This window comes from Myxocyprinus asiaticus, chromosome 1 (genome assembly GCF_019703515.2).
Source record: "Myxocyprinus asiaticus isolate MX2 ecotype Aquarium Trade chromosome 1, UBuf_Myxa_2, whole genome shotgun sequence".
Classification (NCBI taxonomy): domain Eukaryota; kingdom Metazoa; phylum Chordata; class Actinopteri; order Cypriniformes; family Catostomidae; genus Myxocyprinus; species Myxocyprinus asiaticus.
The window spans coordinates 27,996,821-28,015,890 of record NC_059344.1 but is presented as its reverse complement, the minus strand read 5'-3'; the positions used below and the strand labels follow the sequence as shown (position 1 = coordinate 28,015,890).

Below are 19,070 nucleotides of genomic sequence, written 5' to 3'. Positions count from 1 at the left end.
TAGGGGAGCCTACAAGCTTAGCCTAAAATAGCATAATGCACGTGCTCCCATAGACATTCTATGGTGGTACACTGGCAAGGAGACAAGAGGCCTTAGGGAGTATTAGGGAGTCCAGCAGGGGGTGGTCACCTTGTGGACTGTGTAGGTCCTAATGCCCCAGTATAGTGATGGGGACACTATGCTGTGAAAAGGCACCGTCCTTCAGATGAGACATTAAACCGAGGTCCTGACTCTCTGTGGTCATTAAAAATCCCAGGACACTTCTTGAAAAGGGTAGGGGTGTAACCCCGGTGTCTTGGCCAAATTCACCTCATTGGCCCTTATCAATCATGGCTTCCTAATAATCCCCATCCATTAATTGGCTCTATCACTCCAGTCTCACCTCTCCACCAATAGCTAGTGTGTGGTGAGCGTACTGGCACACTATGGCTGCCGTCACATCATCCAGGTGGATGATGCAATTGGTGGTGGTTGAGGAGAGTCCCCTGTTCACTGTGTAAAGCGTTTTGAGTGTAGTGTCAGAAAAGCGCTATATAAATGTAATGTTCATTCATTCATGAGTGTATAAAAGTGTTAATGTGCAGAACAAAGAAAAAATAATGATGATAGAGGCATATCTTACTTTAGATATGTGAATGGCTTTTGTTGCAGAATGGCTTGAGAGTATTTGAGAAGATTTGATTCCTTTAGTAGACTAAAAAAAAAAATCACATGACTTGGTCTTGGAAAATGTCTCTAAGCGAAGGATCGTACAGATGTAGGTACATTTGCACCAGCTCACTAATAACTCTGCACATCAATGTGTTCATGCTGACTGATTTTGACTTGCTGAACAACGTAAACAAAATTAGCCATGGGCCGCAAGGTAGGTGGAGCTCCAGGTCACACCTAACAATGACGTGAACCAAATGGCAGTAGGAATGTTTAGCAGCCTATAAGAAATGTTCCTAAAAGTTCGCCCCAGCGAGCTGTTACGAATCACCGAAACGAATGCAAAAACACCTTGTTTTTGGCCAGATTTTGTTCTAAATGACGTCACACCCGTTCATTCTTCGATTTCGTAGGAAGTATATCGAGGCCTTTACGCTATCAAAGCCTTTACGCTCTCTCCTATGATAACCTCCGTGGTTCTATCTCCATTTATATAAAAGAATCTCTGGCCTGTCCAAAACCAGTTTCTGGAGGTACCTTTGTACACAAACACTGTCTGTTGAGTCATTGACTGATAGTGCAGCGAAGCAACAAGACAGCTACCTTTGGTTTCGGACACATTCTGTGTCTTCAGGTTACAATTTACTTACTGGGCGTAAGAGCTGTGCGTTCAGAGCTCCATTCTGCTGCAGCTGGAGTGAGAGGAGAGGGGAGGTGGTCAGACCACCATGCAGCACATGCTGAATTTAGTGGACAACATGTTGAAAATGCACTATAAACCTATTTATCAACACAATCTTTTACAATAAAGGCTTTTGTGACTCAACATAAATTATTGTACTGAAATATTCATCATTGACTTAAAAAAGATGTCTTGATGCAAGTTAACCATGCAGTGACAGGCACGCAATACTTCCCTCGTGTAAACTAGATTTCATGACAGTTTAGTATTATAAACTCAGCAAAAAAAGAAACGTCCTCTCACTTTCAACTGCTTTTATTTTCAGCAAACTTAACATGTGTAAATATTTGTATGAACATAAAAAGATTCAACATCTAAGACATAAACTGTACAAGTTTCACAGACATGTGACTAACAGAAATGGAATAATGTGTCCCATAATAGGGGGTGTCAAAATCAAAAGTAACAGTCAGCTGCATTAAATTTATTTACATTTATGCGTTTGGCAGATGCTTTTATCCAAAGCGACTTACAGTGGACTTATTACAGGGACAATTCCCCTGGAGCAACCTGGAGTTAAGTGCCTTGCTCAAGGACACAATGGTGGTGGCTGTGGGGATCGAACCAGCAACGTTCTGATTACCAGTTATGTGCTTTAGCCCGCTAAGCCATCACGACTCTAGGCATTAAGTACTGCAGTGCATCTCCTCCTCATGGACTGCACCAGATTCTTGCTGCAAGATGTTACCCACTCTTCCACCAAGGCACTTGCAAGTTCCCGGACATTTCTGGGGGGAATGGCCTTAGCCCTCCGATCCAACAGGTCCCAGATGTGCTCAATGGGAGTGAGATCCGGGCTCTTCGCTGGCCATGGCAGAACAATGACATTCCTGTATTGCAGGAAATCACACACAGAACGAGCAGTATGGCTGGTGGCATTGTCATGCTGGAGGGTCATGTCAGGATGAGCCTGTAGGAAGGGTACCACATGAGGGAGGAGGATGTCTTCCCTGTAACTCACAGCATTGAGATTGCCTGCAATGACAACAAGCTCAGTCCGATGATGCTGTGACACACCGCACCAGACCATGACGGACCCTCCACCTCCAAATCGATCCCGCTCCAGAGTACAGGCATCGGTGTAATTCCTTTGATGATAAACGCGAGTCCGACAATCAGCCCTGGTGAGACAAAACCGAGACTCGTCAGCGAGAGCACTTTTTGCCAGTCCTGTCTGGTCCCGCAAAGGTGGGTTTGTGCCCATAGGCGACATTGTTGCCAATGATGTCTGGTAAGGACCTGCCTTACAACAGGCCTACAAGCCCTCAGTCCAGCCTCTCTCAGCCTATTGCAGACAGTCTGATGGAGGGATTGTGCATTCCTGGTGTAACTCAGGCAGTTGTTGTTGCCATCCTGTACCTGTCACGCAGGTGTGATATTCCGATGTACCGATCCTGTGCAGGTGTTGCTACACATGGTCTGCCACTGCGAGGACGATCAGCTGTCCTTCCTGTCTCCCTGTATTATTTCATATTTCAGAAGACGAAAGACAAACAGAGACTTGGCGACATTTCACAGAAAAGCAGAGCAGCTCCATTGACAGGTTGCTTGTCCGTCGCAAGCTGCATTCATCCAATTATTGTTATCGACACTGCAAATATGCAAATAAGATGTTAACCCAGAGTTTATTATTGTACAGTGTGAAACATCGGAACATGAATTGGAAGTATGAACAGTGTGAAACATGAAACTGGATAACCAAGGATTCGGTTTACCCAGGGTTTAGAATAACCCGGGGTTAATGATTTCAAGTGTGAAAAGCCCTAATGCGTCTCCCGATGAAGTCACACACGCACATACTGTATAAGAATGGTTTTATTTTATCTCTGTTAAGGGAATTGTAAAATTAGCCCAATCTTCTGAGTAGCAGGCTAGCGGCTAGTTGTTTACAAATGTGGCTGTGGAGCTACTCTCCTTTCTCAATGCTATTTGTGTGTCATATGTGTTGACCAATCACAGGCTACAGCACATCCCACAGTCTGCCACAGTCCCTATACGACCCTAAAGTACCTACTAGTAGGAGCTAAAAATCCCCCTAAAATGTTTCAGAGGAACTATAGTTCCTCAGGTGCGAAAGCGACTAAAAGTACTAGTCCTGGGGAAAAGTACCTAAAAAGGGCTTTAGTACCACCAGTAGGAAGGGGCCTCATGAGTGTAGGAACTACAGCTAAAGGGACAGAACTGCTCTGAAGTTCTTAAAGAGTAAGAATCCAGATGTCCCTTTGAGAGTCTGGAGTGTTTATCAGTTAAAAACGTAAACTTTATTAATCATCAGCTTCATTAGCTACAGCTGAGCCAAGAATTGCCCAATGCATGTCCCTGCAACTAATAACCTTCGCTATAGAGGAGAAAAAAAGAGAAAAAATTATAAATTATTACAATAACCACGGGAGTTTGCAGCTGTCAAGAAATGTAGCAAGGCACTAATATCGAATGTGCGGTCACAGGTGTGTTTTATACACCATTTCAAGGACTGTTCATTGGTGACATCAAGTGACGTCACTGTTCCGTGAACATTTCCTGCTTGTCAAAAAAGAGACGGGCCACTTTTAATAAAATGAATTGAAGAAATTGAAATGGCCAACGGCAGCCAAGGGTCAGCGGAAAAACATGACATGTTGTTCTGGGTATACGCATGAATATGCTGTTGTCTGCGGTCTCTGAGTGGTTCATGAAGCCGCTGGGTTGGGGTCAGTAGGACTGGGGGTTCGGGTTTGTAATTTATGAAAAAATATACAGGCCTTCCGAACTTGTTTCGCCCACATGCTCTCGCTCACATACACGTGCGAACGGATGAGGGGCCATTAACACTGAACGTATTTTTGCATGCATCTACTCTGTAAAACATGCGCTGGATGAATGTCCTTGATTGCCGCATCGCGTCTCTCTGTTTCTTCAGTGTCTCACGCAGGACTGGAACATTTTTAGACACTGTGTCAAGTTAAAAAGAACTTTAGGTTTCAAAAACACATGAGACTCCTGCGTTCTGTTGTTTTTAGCGCATGTGTCACAAAGATTTAACATTCTGAACAAGTTCAGGCTGCAAAGAGGTGACTGTTACAATGTTTAACATGACTCCAGATTATTCTACACCATGCAAAGTTTCAGCGCTTGATAAACGTAAACATTTTTTCCCCTGCTGCTCTAGTGTTCTGAGGGGCCGTCGTGTCTTGTTTGTTTACTGTTACAGTACTGTAACAAATGTTGCCTACAATGCTTACATAAAATTCAGCCTTATGCAACATGGTGAACAATACACTGCAGCATCAGAATATAAGCTCCAGGTGAAAGTAAAGTCAATAATAAATATATGACTATTGTATACAACAAATCCTCAAAGTAATAATAATATTACTGTATCATATTATAATGACAATCTGGACAACAATAAATAATTGTTGGGTTATAATATTAATATATACTGTAACAACAGAATTCTTAAATGTTATGTACAGTAAATATTGTACAGTAAATATTGCTTTTTTTTAAATCATTATATTGTGGAAAAATGGAAAACATGCATTAATTATCTTTAACAAGATTTTTTATTTCATTAAACATTTTGAATGTACTTGGCTACAATGGCTGATAGGAAGAATTTAACATTATGATTTAAAATGTTGTAATTTTTTAAGCAAAATTTTTCAAAATGGGCCCCGGGTTGGTTGGTTGCTTGGGGCCTCAGAAATCATAAACCCGCCCCTGTGCGTCACCGGACCCACACCCCCGAAGTGAGTTAGATGCGACATCGGGGATTGGAGCGTGCGTCGCAGCCGAGACGCTCGAGTGAAGCCGGCGCCACACGCGCCTCGGACCAATACAATTTTACTGCTTATTTGAAATGTTCTTTTATTGATCTTGACCAACCATTTTGGAGATTTTGGTCTTTCCCTATTCAAGTAGGTAGGAGCTGCACTGTCATGACACTTGTTTACATAGAAAAATAGCTGCCCAAACGCGTTCCAAAATTGGCTGCCGGGTGGACTGACTAACCTTGAAAAAGAGACTTTGTTAAAAGGGTCCAGAAATACGTTTGGACCGTTCTAATTCATTTGTTTTTGTTTGCATTCTTGAAGTGGTCTATAGTAATTTTACTGTAAAATGGCTTCAAATGGGGCTCATCCAATAAAAATTTTGAGTCAGCACTATCCCTTATAATGAACAATAAATAAATGTTACATTAATGTTTTCTCTAAAATATTATGTGAAAATGAAATATTCTAATTCTTTAATTCTTTTACAAAATTATTTTCCCTGCTTTCTCTTATTTGTAAGAAATTATGAGTGGTTTCATTGAGGGAACTAGGAGGGAAACAAGAGGGAGAGCTAGCTGGAGCTGTCAAAGCTTGAGCTGTAAGCACAAGATAACCAAAGGCAGTTGTAACACTGAGAGGAGCCTTTGACGTAAGATGCTTTTATAGCCTTCCTGGGTATTCACATATGATGTGATTCTTTTTTTGCCACATTATTGTTATGTTTGGGATTATTATTAGCAAGTGATGAGGAGAAAAAGATATGGGTGAGAGTAAGACAGGACGAGACTGGATATTTTAAGCAAATTACGAATATAACATCAATAGGAAGTGTATTTTCTTTGTTGAAATTAACTGCATGCAAACCTGTCAAAACATGAGTATGGCACTCTACAGGAGCTTTTGGAAAATATGCTCTCAAGGGAACAAAGTGAGGACAGCAGACAACACAGATCACTATAGAAAGCAGCTCATTAATGTTCAAAGAAATGTTTTTGTAACTAATGAATTTTCAGGATTATGATGGGCCATTAAAGGTATTTCAATAACTGTCAGCAGTGACATATTTCTCTTCCTGAAGAGGTTCAGAAATGTTTGAGGGGGTAAATGGGGGGGAGGTACTCCACACCTCAAGTCCTGCAGAGCATGTCACTTTGTGAGTCGCCCCTCATCCTGCCTCTGAAATTCACAATGCTTATCAAAGCATGATAATGAGACATGATATCAGTGGGGGGCGTAAAATGACCTGTCACTACTGCAGTGTTCCTCCCTCTCCTGAAGAGGAAGGCTTGAGTGTCCACACAGAGTGAATTTGATATGTGAGTTAACAGGGCCCTGCTTGTGAGAGTGACACCATCTGCCTGTGAAGTGTCTCCATGCTGCATGTGAAGTCTGATGAGAGGGAACAATGGGACAAAACAGAATGCAGGGGAAAAGAAGAAATAGCAAAGACAATACAGAGACAAATTAGAGGAGATGTGCGGTGAGGAGAGAAGTGGTAAGGAGAGGTGAAAAGAGGATTGGAGAGAAGCAGAGAGGTGAAAAAAGTGGAGAGGTGCAAAGAGGAGTGGAGATGAGTAGAAAGGAGAAGAGTGCTCTGTAGAGGAGGGGAGCAGAGAGGAGCGATGAGGAGAGGAAAGGAGTGGAGTGGTGAGGAAAGGAGCAGAGGAGTAGTGAGGAGAGGAGTGGATAGAAGTGGTAAGGTGAGGGGCACAGAGGAGTGGTGAGGAGATGTGAGGAGAAGAGTGGAGAGGTTGAGTAGTGTGGAGAGGAGAGGAGAGGAGTGGTGAGGAAATGTGAGGAGAAGAGTGGACAGGTTGAGTAGTGTGGAGAGGAGAGGAGAGGAGAGGTTGAGTAGTGTGGAGAGGAGAGGAGAGGAGTGGTGAGGAGATGTGAGGAGAAGAGTGGACAGGTTGAGTAGTGTGGAGAGGAGAGGAGAGGAGAGGAGGGGTGAGGAGATGTGAGGAGAAGAGTGGAGAGGTTGAGTAGTGTGGAGAGGAGAGGAGAGGAGAGGAGGGGTGAGGAGATGTGAGGAGAAGAGTGGAGAGGTTGAGTAGTGTGGAGAGGAGAGGAGAGGAGAGGAGAAGAGTGGAGAGGTTGAGTAGTGTGGAGAGGAGAGGAGAGGAGAGGAGAGGAGAGGAGGGGTGAGGAGATGTGAGGAGAAGAGTGGAGAGGTTGAGTAGTGTGGAGAGGAGAGGAGTGGTGAGGAAATGTGAGGAGAAGAGTGGACAGGTTGAGTAGTGTGGAGAGGAGAGGAGAGGAGAGGTTGAGTAGTGTGGAGAGGAGAGGAGAGGAGTGGTGAGGAGATGTGAGGAGAAGAGTGGACAGGTTGAGTATTGTGGAGAGGAGAGGAGAGGAGAGGAGGGGTGAGGAGATGTGAGGAGAAGAGTGGAGAGGTTGAGTAGTGTGGAGAGGAGAGGAGAGGAGAGGAGAAGAGTGGAGAGGTTGAGTAGTGTGGAGAGGAGAGGAGAGGAGAGGAGGGGTGAGGAGATGTGAGGAGAAGAGTGGAGAGGTTGAGTAGTGTGGAGAGGAGAGGAGAGGAGAGGAGAAGAGTGGAGAGGTTGAGTAGTGTGGAGAGGAGAGGAGAGGAGTGGTGAGGAGAAGAGTGGACAGGTTGAGTAGTGTGGAGAGGAGAGGAGAGGAGGGGTGAGGAGAAGAGTGGAGAGGTTGAGTAGTGTGGAGAGGAGAGGAGAGGAGAGGAGGGGTGAGGAGAAGAGTGGAGAGGTTGAGTAGTGTGGAAAGGAGAGGAGAGGAGTGGTGAAGAGATGTGAGGAGAAGAGTGGACAGGTTGAGTAGTGTGGAGAGGAGAGGAGAGGAGTGGTGAGGAGAGGAGCTGTTAGAAAAGGACAAGAGAGAAGTGAAGAGGAATAGCGAGATGAGGAGAGGAGTGGTAAGGAGATGTTAGGAAAGAGTGGAGAGGAGGAGGAGTTTAGAGAGGAGGGGAGCAAAGAGGAGAAGATGAGTAGTGAGGAGAGGAGCGGTGAGAAAAGGACAAGAGAGAGGTGGAGAGGAGAGGAGTAGTGAGAAGAAGAGAGGAGTGGAGAGAAGTAGAGAGGAAAGGAGTGATAGGGAGAGGAAAGGAGCAGAGAGGTGAGGAGAGGAGAGCATTTCCTTCCTCCAATGCTCTGCTTTATATTACTCTAAACTCTGGCACCTGTAAAGGACAGCATTACCATCCGGAGGCTATGAGCGATTGCCAAATTGTGATACATTCAACAATTGTCACGGTCCTGTGTGCAATTATGTTTTGTTTTACATTGGCATAGAACAGAAAAGCACAGGAAGACAAACATCCAGTTAAAAAAATATAGTTACAGCATCAGATAAACTCCACGCCCTCTGAATCACTCACACACACATAAACGTTGTCGTCTATTAAGCCATACTGCAGCCTAGCAAAGTCAACACGTACCTCCAATCAGGGCTCCAAGCTCTCTGAAGGTTGGCTTGGCATGAGGACAACATTACAGCACATAAACAAGACTATGGTTTCATATCAAGGCCCTGTAATTGTTATGAGCTGGGCTACAGAGAACTTTTTTTCAGCCTTGTTTTACTGCATGCTTTTACTTCTGTTGAAGACCAAAGGCCCAGTAAGCAAATTTTTACAACCCATGTTGGACTCATAGAATACAACCAATTCAGACTACAGGAAAAATACATAAATGAATATAGAATAAAATGGCAAAACCATGATCTAGTATGGAGAGCAGTCAATTCCAATGTACCTTACAGAGAAAGACAACATTCTGGTTCGTAACCTTCAGTTTCACTATGGTTTGCCTCTCTCCCACCTGGAACACAGTAAAATAGGCAATAACAATAGTTGACATTTCAGCTATTGTATTTCATGACCCTGTAAATAAAGTTAGCACTCTCTATTTGTAACGTCTGGCAGTATTCCCTGAGTAGCTGCTAATTCACACTCCTGGTGCTTGTCAATTGGTGCATTCAGAAATGAGAAAGCATGATTTCATTTGAATAGCATGAAAATAATTAAAAACAGCATTACACTGCATTCATCAAGCCAGCTTGAGACTGACCTTATGCACACATGTACACAGAAAGAGGGGCTCATTGCTTAGAGCTGTTACTTGGATGCTTGGTAACCAAAATCTATATTCCTCAGCTTACTGAAGAATCAGAAGCTCAGACAATATGTATGTTTATGTTAAATATGTCTAACCAACTGTACTCAGTAACTCTACACACACAGTTTCGCTGTGGATGGCAAGGGGAATGGAGGCTTTGAGTATTACCAGAGAGGGGAGGAAAAGAATTTGGACAAAAGCACATTGTTGTTGTTACATTAATCTGGATACAAGAATGGGAATTTTCCTCATTATGATCACACGCTGCTGGGCAAGCGGCTCCATTTTCTCCCCCTACCAAGTCCTGGCAGCTCAAGGCATCCCCGCTGAGATGGCTTCCTCACCGTGATGAGCTTTTGACAGGCTTTACAGCCGTGCCAGCCCAGACAGTGCCTGATCAGAATGCTGGCAGTTATTTAGGTGGTTATTTATCTCCCAATCTCTCCCACTCTCTCTCCATGCTTTTGAGATAGACCAACCATCTCATAATTGTTATGCAGACTTCCTAGAGGGCAAGTTTGTTTAAGCAACTGTGGACTGCGGTTTGAAACTGTAGGACTTCCCCCAGACTTGATAGAGCTTGTCTAGCAAATCATTAGTTATGTTCTACAGGTGGAAACCCCATTCAGCCCAATATTATATACTGTAGTTATTAGACAATTTCAACATACATGTGTATCAATTTACCCATAACACTTTCAAGATGATTTAGCCATTGAAACACTTGAGCTGAAGCCATTAATGGTGACAAAATGGTGCTTAATCATCCCTGAGTTCACACCAGTAGATTGCACTAAAAACCAATATAAAAAAGATCAGATGGCTAAATATAATTTAATTAAAAACCTCTTCAGACAAAATATATAAAAGACATGAATCCTCTCAGTCAGCTAGACATAAAAGTGGTTTTTGTTCATGCATGTAAAACACACAAGCACTGCTGCCATCTGCTGTCTAAGCAAAGAAACATTTTTGGGCCGCTAAAGAGCACAGACACTGAAAAGGCAAAACACTCAGTGATCCTCTTCGGAAAGGACTCACATTACATACATAATTATGTACATAAGTGCATAATCAGATCATGCTTGTAGTTATCTTAATTAATCTATCGTGCATAAACTCATCTTGGCTTTACCATTTTTATTGGAAATGGTAATGCTATGTTAATACTATGGTTTTCATTTCATTACCTTTGAGTGCCTACATTTCAACGTCTAATATTGCAATCATTTAGTAACATGGTGTTTATCAAGGTACTATGGTATTACCATCTGATACGATCACTGTACCATGGTACCACTACCATTTTTTGTTTTTACCATTTCTGTGAATCTCCTTTTTGTGCACTCCAACATTCACATCATTCGCACTTGTTCACATAGACTCGATGAATGCGCAGATGTTGGATAGTCTTGTCTTTCCTGATCAAATGACCACAATGCTGGAAAGACATCAGGATCACAACATTCTCACTTTCTAAACCCGTTCCGAGACAGCAGCATAAATCCAGACATTTCTACAGCCAACAGACAATTGAACAGTTTCAATGACTTTTCTCCGTAGCTGCCATATTTGTGACCATCAGCGGGAGGAAACATTGGCGGTGAATGGAAAAACACCCGAGAAACAATATAAAGAAAAACATCATAAATGCTTTTGATCCATGCCAAGCCCTACAGGTCTGAAGACAGCACAAATATTACCAAATTGGACTTTCGCAGACATATAAAGATATTTTATCCATTATTCACGGACGCAGGAGAGTCTGATGTGTGACTGGCGAGTACACGTGCCCACCTGCACATCACATTAAACATCTCTCATTCAGAAGTTACAAAGGTTTTTGTGTTGTTTTCTGGTCTGATTTAGTCACAGTATTAAAAAAAACGTCTGCGATGATCCCGTCTGTATGAATGTAAGAGCTTCTTTTAACTTCTAAAGAAGGTTTTTTGTTGCATCTCGCAATGGGCACAATGAAGGTATATGAAATATTGGTCACAAACATGGTGGCGCGATCATACCATGACGTCATATGAAACAGGTCAATAGTGAGGTTTCTCATTCTAAGTGCTGACGCACCCTCTTCTTCTTGCATTTACAACTGCTGTATCAAAACCATACCCGAATCACATATTTAAAGTAAATATACTAGTAGATTTAAGACTATTCATTGCCACTGTCTAAATTAGATACACATCCAGTACTGAAAAATAGTACATCAGGATGGCCTTAGTGAATACTGTTGTGTGGTGTGCAACTAACCACTATGATTAATCACTCAATCAAAACCAGATGGCACTGAACTACAGAAAATCAAATGAGGAAAAAACAACACATACCATAAATGAGTGGCAAAATATCCAAAGCATTTTATCCTCATTGAAAGTGAACATTTGTTAAAGGCTTAAATCATTTTGTGCATGAACCTGCTTAAAAACAAAAAAGATAAAACCAGCTTAAGCTGACTTTAATTAAGCAGTGTTGTCTTACTTGGTCACACAGTCTGGTCAGTTACTTGTTTTTAGAAGGTTTTGGGCATTTTTTAGCTAGGCTGGCAGACCAGCTTGCCTCCCAGCTAAACCAGTGGAGAACCAACTTAAACCAGCTAAGACCACCTTAATCCAGCCAACCAGAATTTAGTCTGGTTTTAGTGTTTTTCCTTTCAGCATGGTGGCCTCTTTAAATTGTTTTTTCTTACAGCACAGCAGCAATATGTTTGTAATACCATTGCCCTAAGATCTGTCAGCTGTGCCAGTGTAACTGAGACATCAGAGTATGTGACCTGCTCTGTGGTTTAGTATGAAACTGGATCCACTGCAAGGTAGACAGAGAAAGGTGGACTAAGGAGAGGGATAATGACAGATTTATCTTTACTATCTAACAGTGATCAATCAAAATGCCATTAAAGGAATAGTTCACCCAAAAAGGAAAATTATTTCATCATTTACTCTCCCTCATGCCATACCAGATGTGTATGACTTTCTTTATTTCTGCAGCACAGAAATTAAGATTTTTAGAAGAATATTTCAGCTCTGTATGTCATCACATTACTGTGTCAAAATGTTGACACTCCAAATAGCACATAAATGCAGCATAAAAGTAACTCATATAACTCCAGTTTTTAAATCCATATCTTCTGAAGTGATAGGTGTGGGTGAGAAACAGCAACATTGAAGAAAATTTTTGCTTGGGGGCCTGGGTAGTTCAATGGTAAAATACACTGGCTACCACCTTTGGAGTTCACTAGCTCACTATTTCAAATCCCAGGGCATGCTGGGTGACTCCAGCCAGGTCTCCTAAGCAACCAAATTGGCCTGGTTGCTATTGAGGGTAGAGTCACATGGGGTAACCTCCTCGTGGTCGCTATAATGTGGTTCATTCTCAGTGGGGTGCGTGGTGAGTTGAGCGTGGTTGCCGCGGTGGATGGCATGAAGCCTCCACACGCGCTATGTCTCTGTGGCAACACGCTCAACAAGCCACGTGATAAGATGCACGGGTTGATGGTCTCAGATGCAGAGGCAACTGGGATTCTTCCTCCGCCACCCGTACTGAGGCAAATCACTACATGACAATGAGGACTTAAAAGTACATTGGGAATTGGGCATTCCAAATTGGGAGAGAAAGGGGAAAAATAAAAAAATAAAGAAAATGTTTGCTTGAAATTCTTCCCCCTACCCAGTAGGGAGCATATGCATGAAGAATGTTAATCACCAAAAACACAAGAAGAAGAATGTGAAAGTTAAAGTGCAGCCAGGGAGTTGAATTTATGGTAAAAATTTACTTAAATTTTGATCCGTTTCTCACCCACACCTATCAAATCGCTTCTGGAGACATTGATTTAACCACTGGAGTCATATTGATTACTTTTATGCTGATTTGTGTGACTTTTGGAGCTTCAAACTTTTGGCACCCATTCACTTGCATTGTATGCACCAAAAGAGCTGAGATATTCTTCTAAAAATCTTAATTTATGTTCTGCTGAAGAAAGTCATACACATCTGGGATGGCATAAGGTGACTAAATGAAGAGAGAATTTTCATTTTTGGGTGAACTACTCCTTTAAATAAGATTTAAAAAAAGAAGGATATTCAAGAAAGCAGAGAAATTAGCATGATACCTGTACTGCACTACAGCAAAACTTTAGCCTGTCCGGCACAATGCAATAAAAAATGAGAGACAAAAAGAGAAGACCATTCAGGTTCTGTGAGCTAGAAGTAACAGCACTATCCTTCCTAATTCAATCATTGCCTCAAGAACACATTGTGTGTTCTTATTGGCAAGTCTGTAAAGGGCATTTTTAAGAAAATATACAGTACACAATCCTTTCATCCACCTCAATGCTCAAAAAATGTGCCCGTTCTCTTGGGGCACGATTTCACACTTGTAGTAGATGAAAACCACTTGCAGATGACTCCATAAGTGGTTTATTAATCTGAGACGATGGGTGTGAGGGTATATGGAGTCAAAAGGAACAACTTAAAAACACTGGCTGCAGAATGCATGTATGATTCCAATTTAGGCATATCTATGCACTCATGACTCGCTGTTCAGGTCCGGACAATGATCAGCACAGGAATCAAGTGTTTAATTGGTAACAGTATCTTTTCCTTTGTAAGCAAGGTAGTCTTAATTAATCCCAGTACAGGGGAGATTCTTTCTAGACAAGTCTGACATATTTATCATTGGACATCTGGGTAAGGCACTCTGGAGTTCGTCACACACAGTGTCTAAACACTAACCTGCCAGATGTGTGAGGATCTTTTTTTTTTTTTTTTTCTGTTCGAGGCAGCAGTTCCCATCAACAGGCAGAAACAATTACTAGAGGTTATCACAGGTCATCAACTGCAGAGCAGCACAGATTTGAATTTCATCTCGTTCTCTCTCACTCATACCCCTTCAAACTCTTTTTTTCCCTTTCTTCTAATATAAAGGTTCCTGTTTGTATATAAATAACTGTTTGTATCCTGAGAGTTTAGGAGAGATCAAATAAAAATGATTAGTGGTGAGCTTAAAGAGTGTGTTTGTCTCTTATCTGTGTTTAGTCTTGAAAATAGTATTCACCATATGTCATGTCTATGTTTTGCCATCATAGCATGCATTGCTACTCGATGCAGTAACATGATCTAATGCAATCCAGATGTACTCCACCAACTGGTCTACTTCCTTCAAGCCTCGATATTTCACATTACATATATTAATCATCTGAGGCATGTCACAGCTTTCTGCACTGATAACATCCCTCCCTTCAAATGATGGCTCACTCATTGTATCAAATTAAACCAGTGGGGCAGTTAACAAAACAATGCAGCACAAAAACGGAGGAGGGAGAAAGTATTTTTCTAAGCTGTTGCTCTCAAGTGACACAACATTAAGTGCTTCCACCTTTAGTTTATGAAACAGTTTCTGTTATCTGATGGTGACAATTCAAACAGCCAATCAAAAGCTACAGAGGTTAATTCAGAGGTTTTCGTTTTGAATAAACACTAAGAAAGGTCATACAAAAATATTCTATTACATTATCACAACACATATACGTGTTCCCCACTTTCAAAAGAAAGGCTTATAAGAGTTTAAAATTTTATTATTCTGTACAATCATGACAACAGGTGTTGTGATTTCTCAGTTGAAAATCTCAAACTGCCAAGGTCATTTTTTTTCCCCCTCCATATGCTTGAGATAATCTTTTACTCTTAGACTGAAACATTTCCACAAGCAAAAAGAGTTGAGAAGTTTTGCCTTAACACAATCACTCTCAACTCGATTCAACCTGCATTATTTAAATTTGTGGGCAGAAGCTCCTCTTATTCTCTATCTGAAGACATTGTCAGTGCTGTTCATGAAGAGCACTTCTCTTGTCCTTGGGCTGAAAGCCTCTCTCCAGGGTCCTGAAGCATGGGCTCTGGGCCTAGAGCTGGTCCAGGGCAAAAGGCCAAACATACCAACAAGCTAGTGCCCTCCCTGTAGGGCCCCACGATCAGTCCTCCTCTGAGGAAAGCTGGGCCCCATCATCATGCACCTCTCTGTAGGCTGCCAGTGGGCCTTCTTCTGGGTTGTTACTCTCCCTCCTGATTCTCAGACCATCTGCCAACTTCTGGGCAGCTTGCTTGGCCTGTAACTCCTGAAATAAACAGTATACACAATTACATAAATGTATTGCTTCCTGAATACAGAATGAGACGGGAACACCCACGCACAAAGTGGCAAATATGTACAGGTTTTATACTCTATGGGGAATTATCTATGGAAGTATTCCAGTAGCCCTTCCTCTCAACATGTCCTGGTATGCCAAGTCTCAACAGAAAGTTGAAGCTCTTGTTTGTTTCGAAGAGCTTTTTTTCTAGACTGATCAGCGACAGGAGGTTTAAAGTTGTGCTGCTGAAAGTTGTGCTTAGTAGGGGTGTAAATCACAAGCTTCATTACGATACGATCTTATAGCGATTCTCTTAGCCAGCGATCCGATGTTTGTCGATAGCCCGATACCTCAAAGTCTGCCTATTTTACACAACCAATTACATCTATTATTTCACAGAATATTTTATAGAGCTCCATGAAAATCCAGTATCCACACTGGGACATCCACAACAAAATAAGGTACTTCAGTTGTTGAAAAAGACTCATAAATACAGATAAATAAATAGCATAAAAAATTTTGTCACACATTTGTGATGAACAATCGTTTGATGACTGCTCATTGCCTTGTGGAATGAGGTAAACACTACAGTGACAAATTGTCATCTCTACAACAGTCAAGCAAGTCTTCAATCCAAAATATTTACATACCCATGACAGGAGAGTATGTGCTATCTGTATTTTTTTTCTTGGCTAACATCTTTCACAGTTGTATGGAAAAATTCTGTTACAATTTAAGGTGATAAATGTTAGTAAGGGTGTTAATGTTTAGATGTGAAAATTCTTGTATTTGATGTTGGTTCAGGGCAGTGTTTTCTCTTTCCCTCATCATCACTGTTCAGAATGTCATGCTGTCTATCCATTTGACATGGTTGAATTGCTCCATAGCACTTTAAAGTAGAAAAATCTCATGTAGAATTCAAATGTGTTGCCTGTGCCACGATGTCAAGGGAAGGCCGATTTAATCACGCATGTGAGCCGCTCTGCGCTATCCTGTCACCTGAGCTCGCATTTGAGGGAAGCAAGGTTGAGTGGCACGCAGGAATGCATATTTGTTTAATTCCAACCCCAAACCCTAAACCTAACCGTCAGGAGTAAAATTTAATTTTAGAGCAATTTATGAGGAATTTGCAGACAAATAGCGCTTCCCTGCCTACCAATCATTTTGGCCAATTTAAAAGAGCGCACTCATAAAATGTGACGTCAGCCATAGCAACGAGGTCAACTCTGCCTTCCTCTTACATTAAGATTTCCTTAGTAAAACTTGCCCTTAGCAGTTTTGTGAATAGCTTTTAGCTAGGAACTTCTTGGAGCATTCCTAGTGGTAAAACAAAACTCTTTTAAAATAAGGGCCCTGATCCAAAAGTGACAGTCATATTGTATGAGCAAGACAGTTTCAACCTACCTGGTACTTTCTAGTCTGCTCTTGCACAAGGGCGACTGACTCCTCTAATGACAGGAGCTGGGCAGGACTGTGGTGTAGGGGTGGAAGCCTGGCTGCAGTGACATCATCTAGGTGTTTTCTGTCTTGCTGTCTTCTGGCCTCTGCAGTAATTGGTGTGGTGCTGCCAGAGCTCTCACTAGTTGACAAAGACCCCGATTTTACTGTTAACCTGAAAGACAAGAAAACACAATGTTGCATTATATTTTATATAATAATCTATTGAGTCTAACCAGATTTCTCAAGCTGCTAAATAAAAATCAAAAACACACTAATTTAATGGGGCAAGTGCAAAAAACTTTACTAATATTATAAGTGACCATCAAGGGACACATTAAAATAATAATAATAAAAAGCCTGTCTCTACCCCTTTAAACACTTATTTATCTAATTGTAGAGTGCACTTAAACTACAATATTTGGTTGGGTGAAACACACAGGCTAAGTGAACAGCAGGCTAAAAATGTGATATTTTGTGTGCAAGAAAAGAAAATGTAAAGCACTGCTATGATGTCAGTGTAGTTCCACTCACTGGTTTGGTTTAAATCTGGGCTTCCTTGCGTTCACACTTTTCTCCATCTTCTCCAGGACTTCTATGTAATGTGGCTTCTTCTGTTGCTGATTGCCCAGAAGTGGGTTACTAGGAGGCAGGTTTTTAAAGGTGTCTCGATTTGAGGCATCGTCACTTTCAGCAAGCGTTACTCGCCCGAATGCCTCCACAAGCCCTCCTTCTTTCATCAGCAATAATGTTGCATTTCCATTGATTGCTTCTAGTGTTTCAGCAGCAGCCTTTGGCGGAGATGTCAAAGACTCCTGGCCAAAGAGACCACCATTTTCCTGTATGTTAGCTGCAGTGATATTGACATGGGCTTCAGTTTTGTCATGGGAAGTGATACTCATGGCTGAGCTTGAGTCTAAATGCTTATCTATGCTTCGTTTGGCAAGGGCTTGCTGATATTTAGCCTGAAACTCTGCCCGGACAGAGATTAAACTTGCTTGTTTTCTCTCCTCCTCCTCCAGATGTCCAAGAGCAAGGCGTACTTTCTCCACAAAGTCAGCTATCTTCTTTCCCTTATCTGGTAGGCTCTGAATAAATCTCCTGAAGAGATCACAGAAGGACAAATAATTGCACAATGTAATTGTAAATTATTAGGGAATCTTTCTGCCCTGGAATGATCAATTGTCCTAAATTGTGAGTGCAATAATGTACAGTGTCACTGACAGAATGCACTGATCTATGATACAGTTAATCCAGATTATTTATTCAACTAGTAAGTGCTCACCATACAGGCAGGTTACAGTGGGGCACCAATGGATCTGGAATGATCCCGCATATTTCATTTGCATAGTCATCTAGCCGGTAAATTGAACGTTTACTTTGTTTATTGAATTCATTAAACATTTCAGTAAACGGGGATAAAATACAATAAACGGGTAAGGTTGTAAGATGTAGAGAAAATCACTTACTTATTAGAAAGTAACTTTTCTTGTCGTGAGAGTATCTCAAGGAGCTCATCTTTTCTCTTGCTGTTGAGATCAGACACTTGCCCGTGGCGCGCTGTCCACTCTGCCGACATGATCAAAGATGCGCAGAATAAACAACCCGTAAAAAACTCACACTGACACTTTCACTCTTCACCACTCTGCTTCATGACTGATACTGATACTAATGATAATGATGATGATGATGATGATGAAGTGGACGCTAGGTATCCACTCATACCGCCATGTGTCAAAATAAGCGACGACACTGAAGTTAGGGACGATAACGCCATGTCAAGTATGTCACATTTATTACAAAATAAAAGGCCCAAACCTAAAAATATGTTTAGTTCAATTTATTGTTTATTGATTTAATTGTTTAATTTAGAGTACTTTGGGCCTTTATACACGACAGTATGTTTTTACGTGTTTGTGTTTTTTTGACTATTACACAATTTTAAAAGAGTCACAATTGCTACTTTTATTTTGAAAACAAATATGGTTCCGTAAGATCATCTGCACACGTGACTTAACGCATGTGATGGTTTGGTGTGGATATTGTAGTTCTTTGGTTTGGTTTGTTTCTGGTATGGTTGTGGGACTGGCAGAAACAAGTTATTTTGTTTCTGAATCTTTGACCGGATTGAACCAATCGCCCTCGACGTCCCCACGGTGGCTGCTGTAGATCTGAGATGCTGTGTGGTTTCTTATTTTGACTCTTTTTTTGACATTTTATTGTAAACCTTATGATTTTATTTGGTGAATTTATTTTATATCTTATAC

General features: G+C 41.5%; 1 protein-coding gene across 1 annotated transcript; it reads right to left on the bottom strand.

Annotated features, from left to right (window-relative positions):
- Positions 1 to 10,915: 10,915 nt before the first annotated feature.
- LOC127446729 (DNA-directed RNA polymerase II subunit GRINL1A-like) lies at positions 10,916 to 18,571 on the bottom strand. Its single transcript, XM_051707870.1, has 4 exons — positions 18,273 to 18,571; positions 17,338 to 17,904; positions 16,771 to 16,978; positions 10,916 to 15,354 (listed from the first exon to the last, which is right to left on the bottom strand). Exons 1-4 carry the CDS (start codon positions 18,380 to 18,382, stop codon positions 15,211 to 15,213), a joined length of 1,029 nt encoding a protein of 342 aa, XP_051563830.1. The 5' UTR covers positions 18,383 to 18,571; the 3' UTR covers positions 10,916 to 15,210.
- Between the last annotated feature and the right edge of the window lie 499 nt (positions 18,572 to 19,070).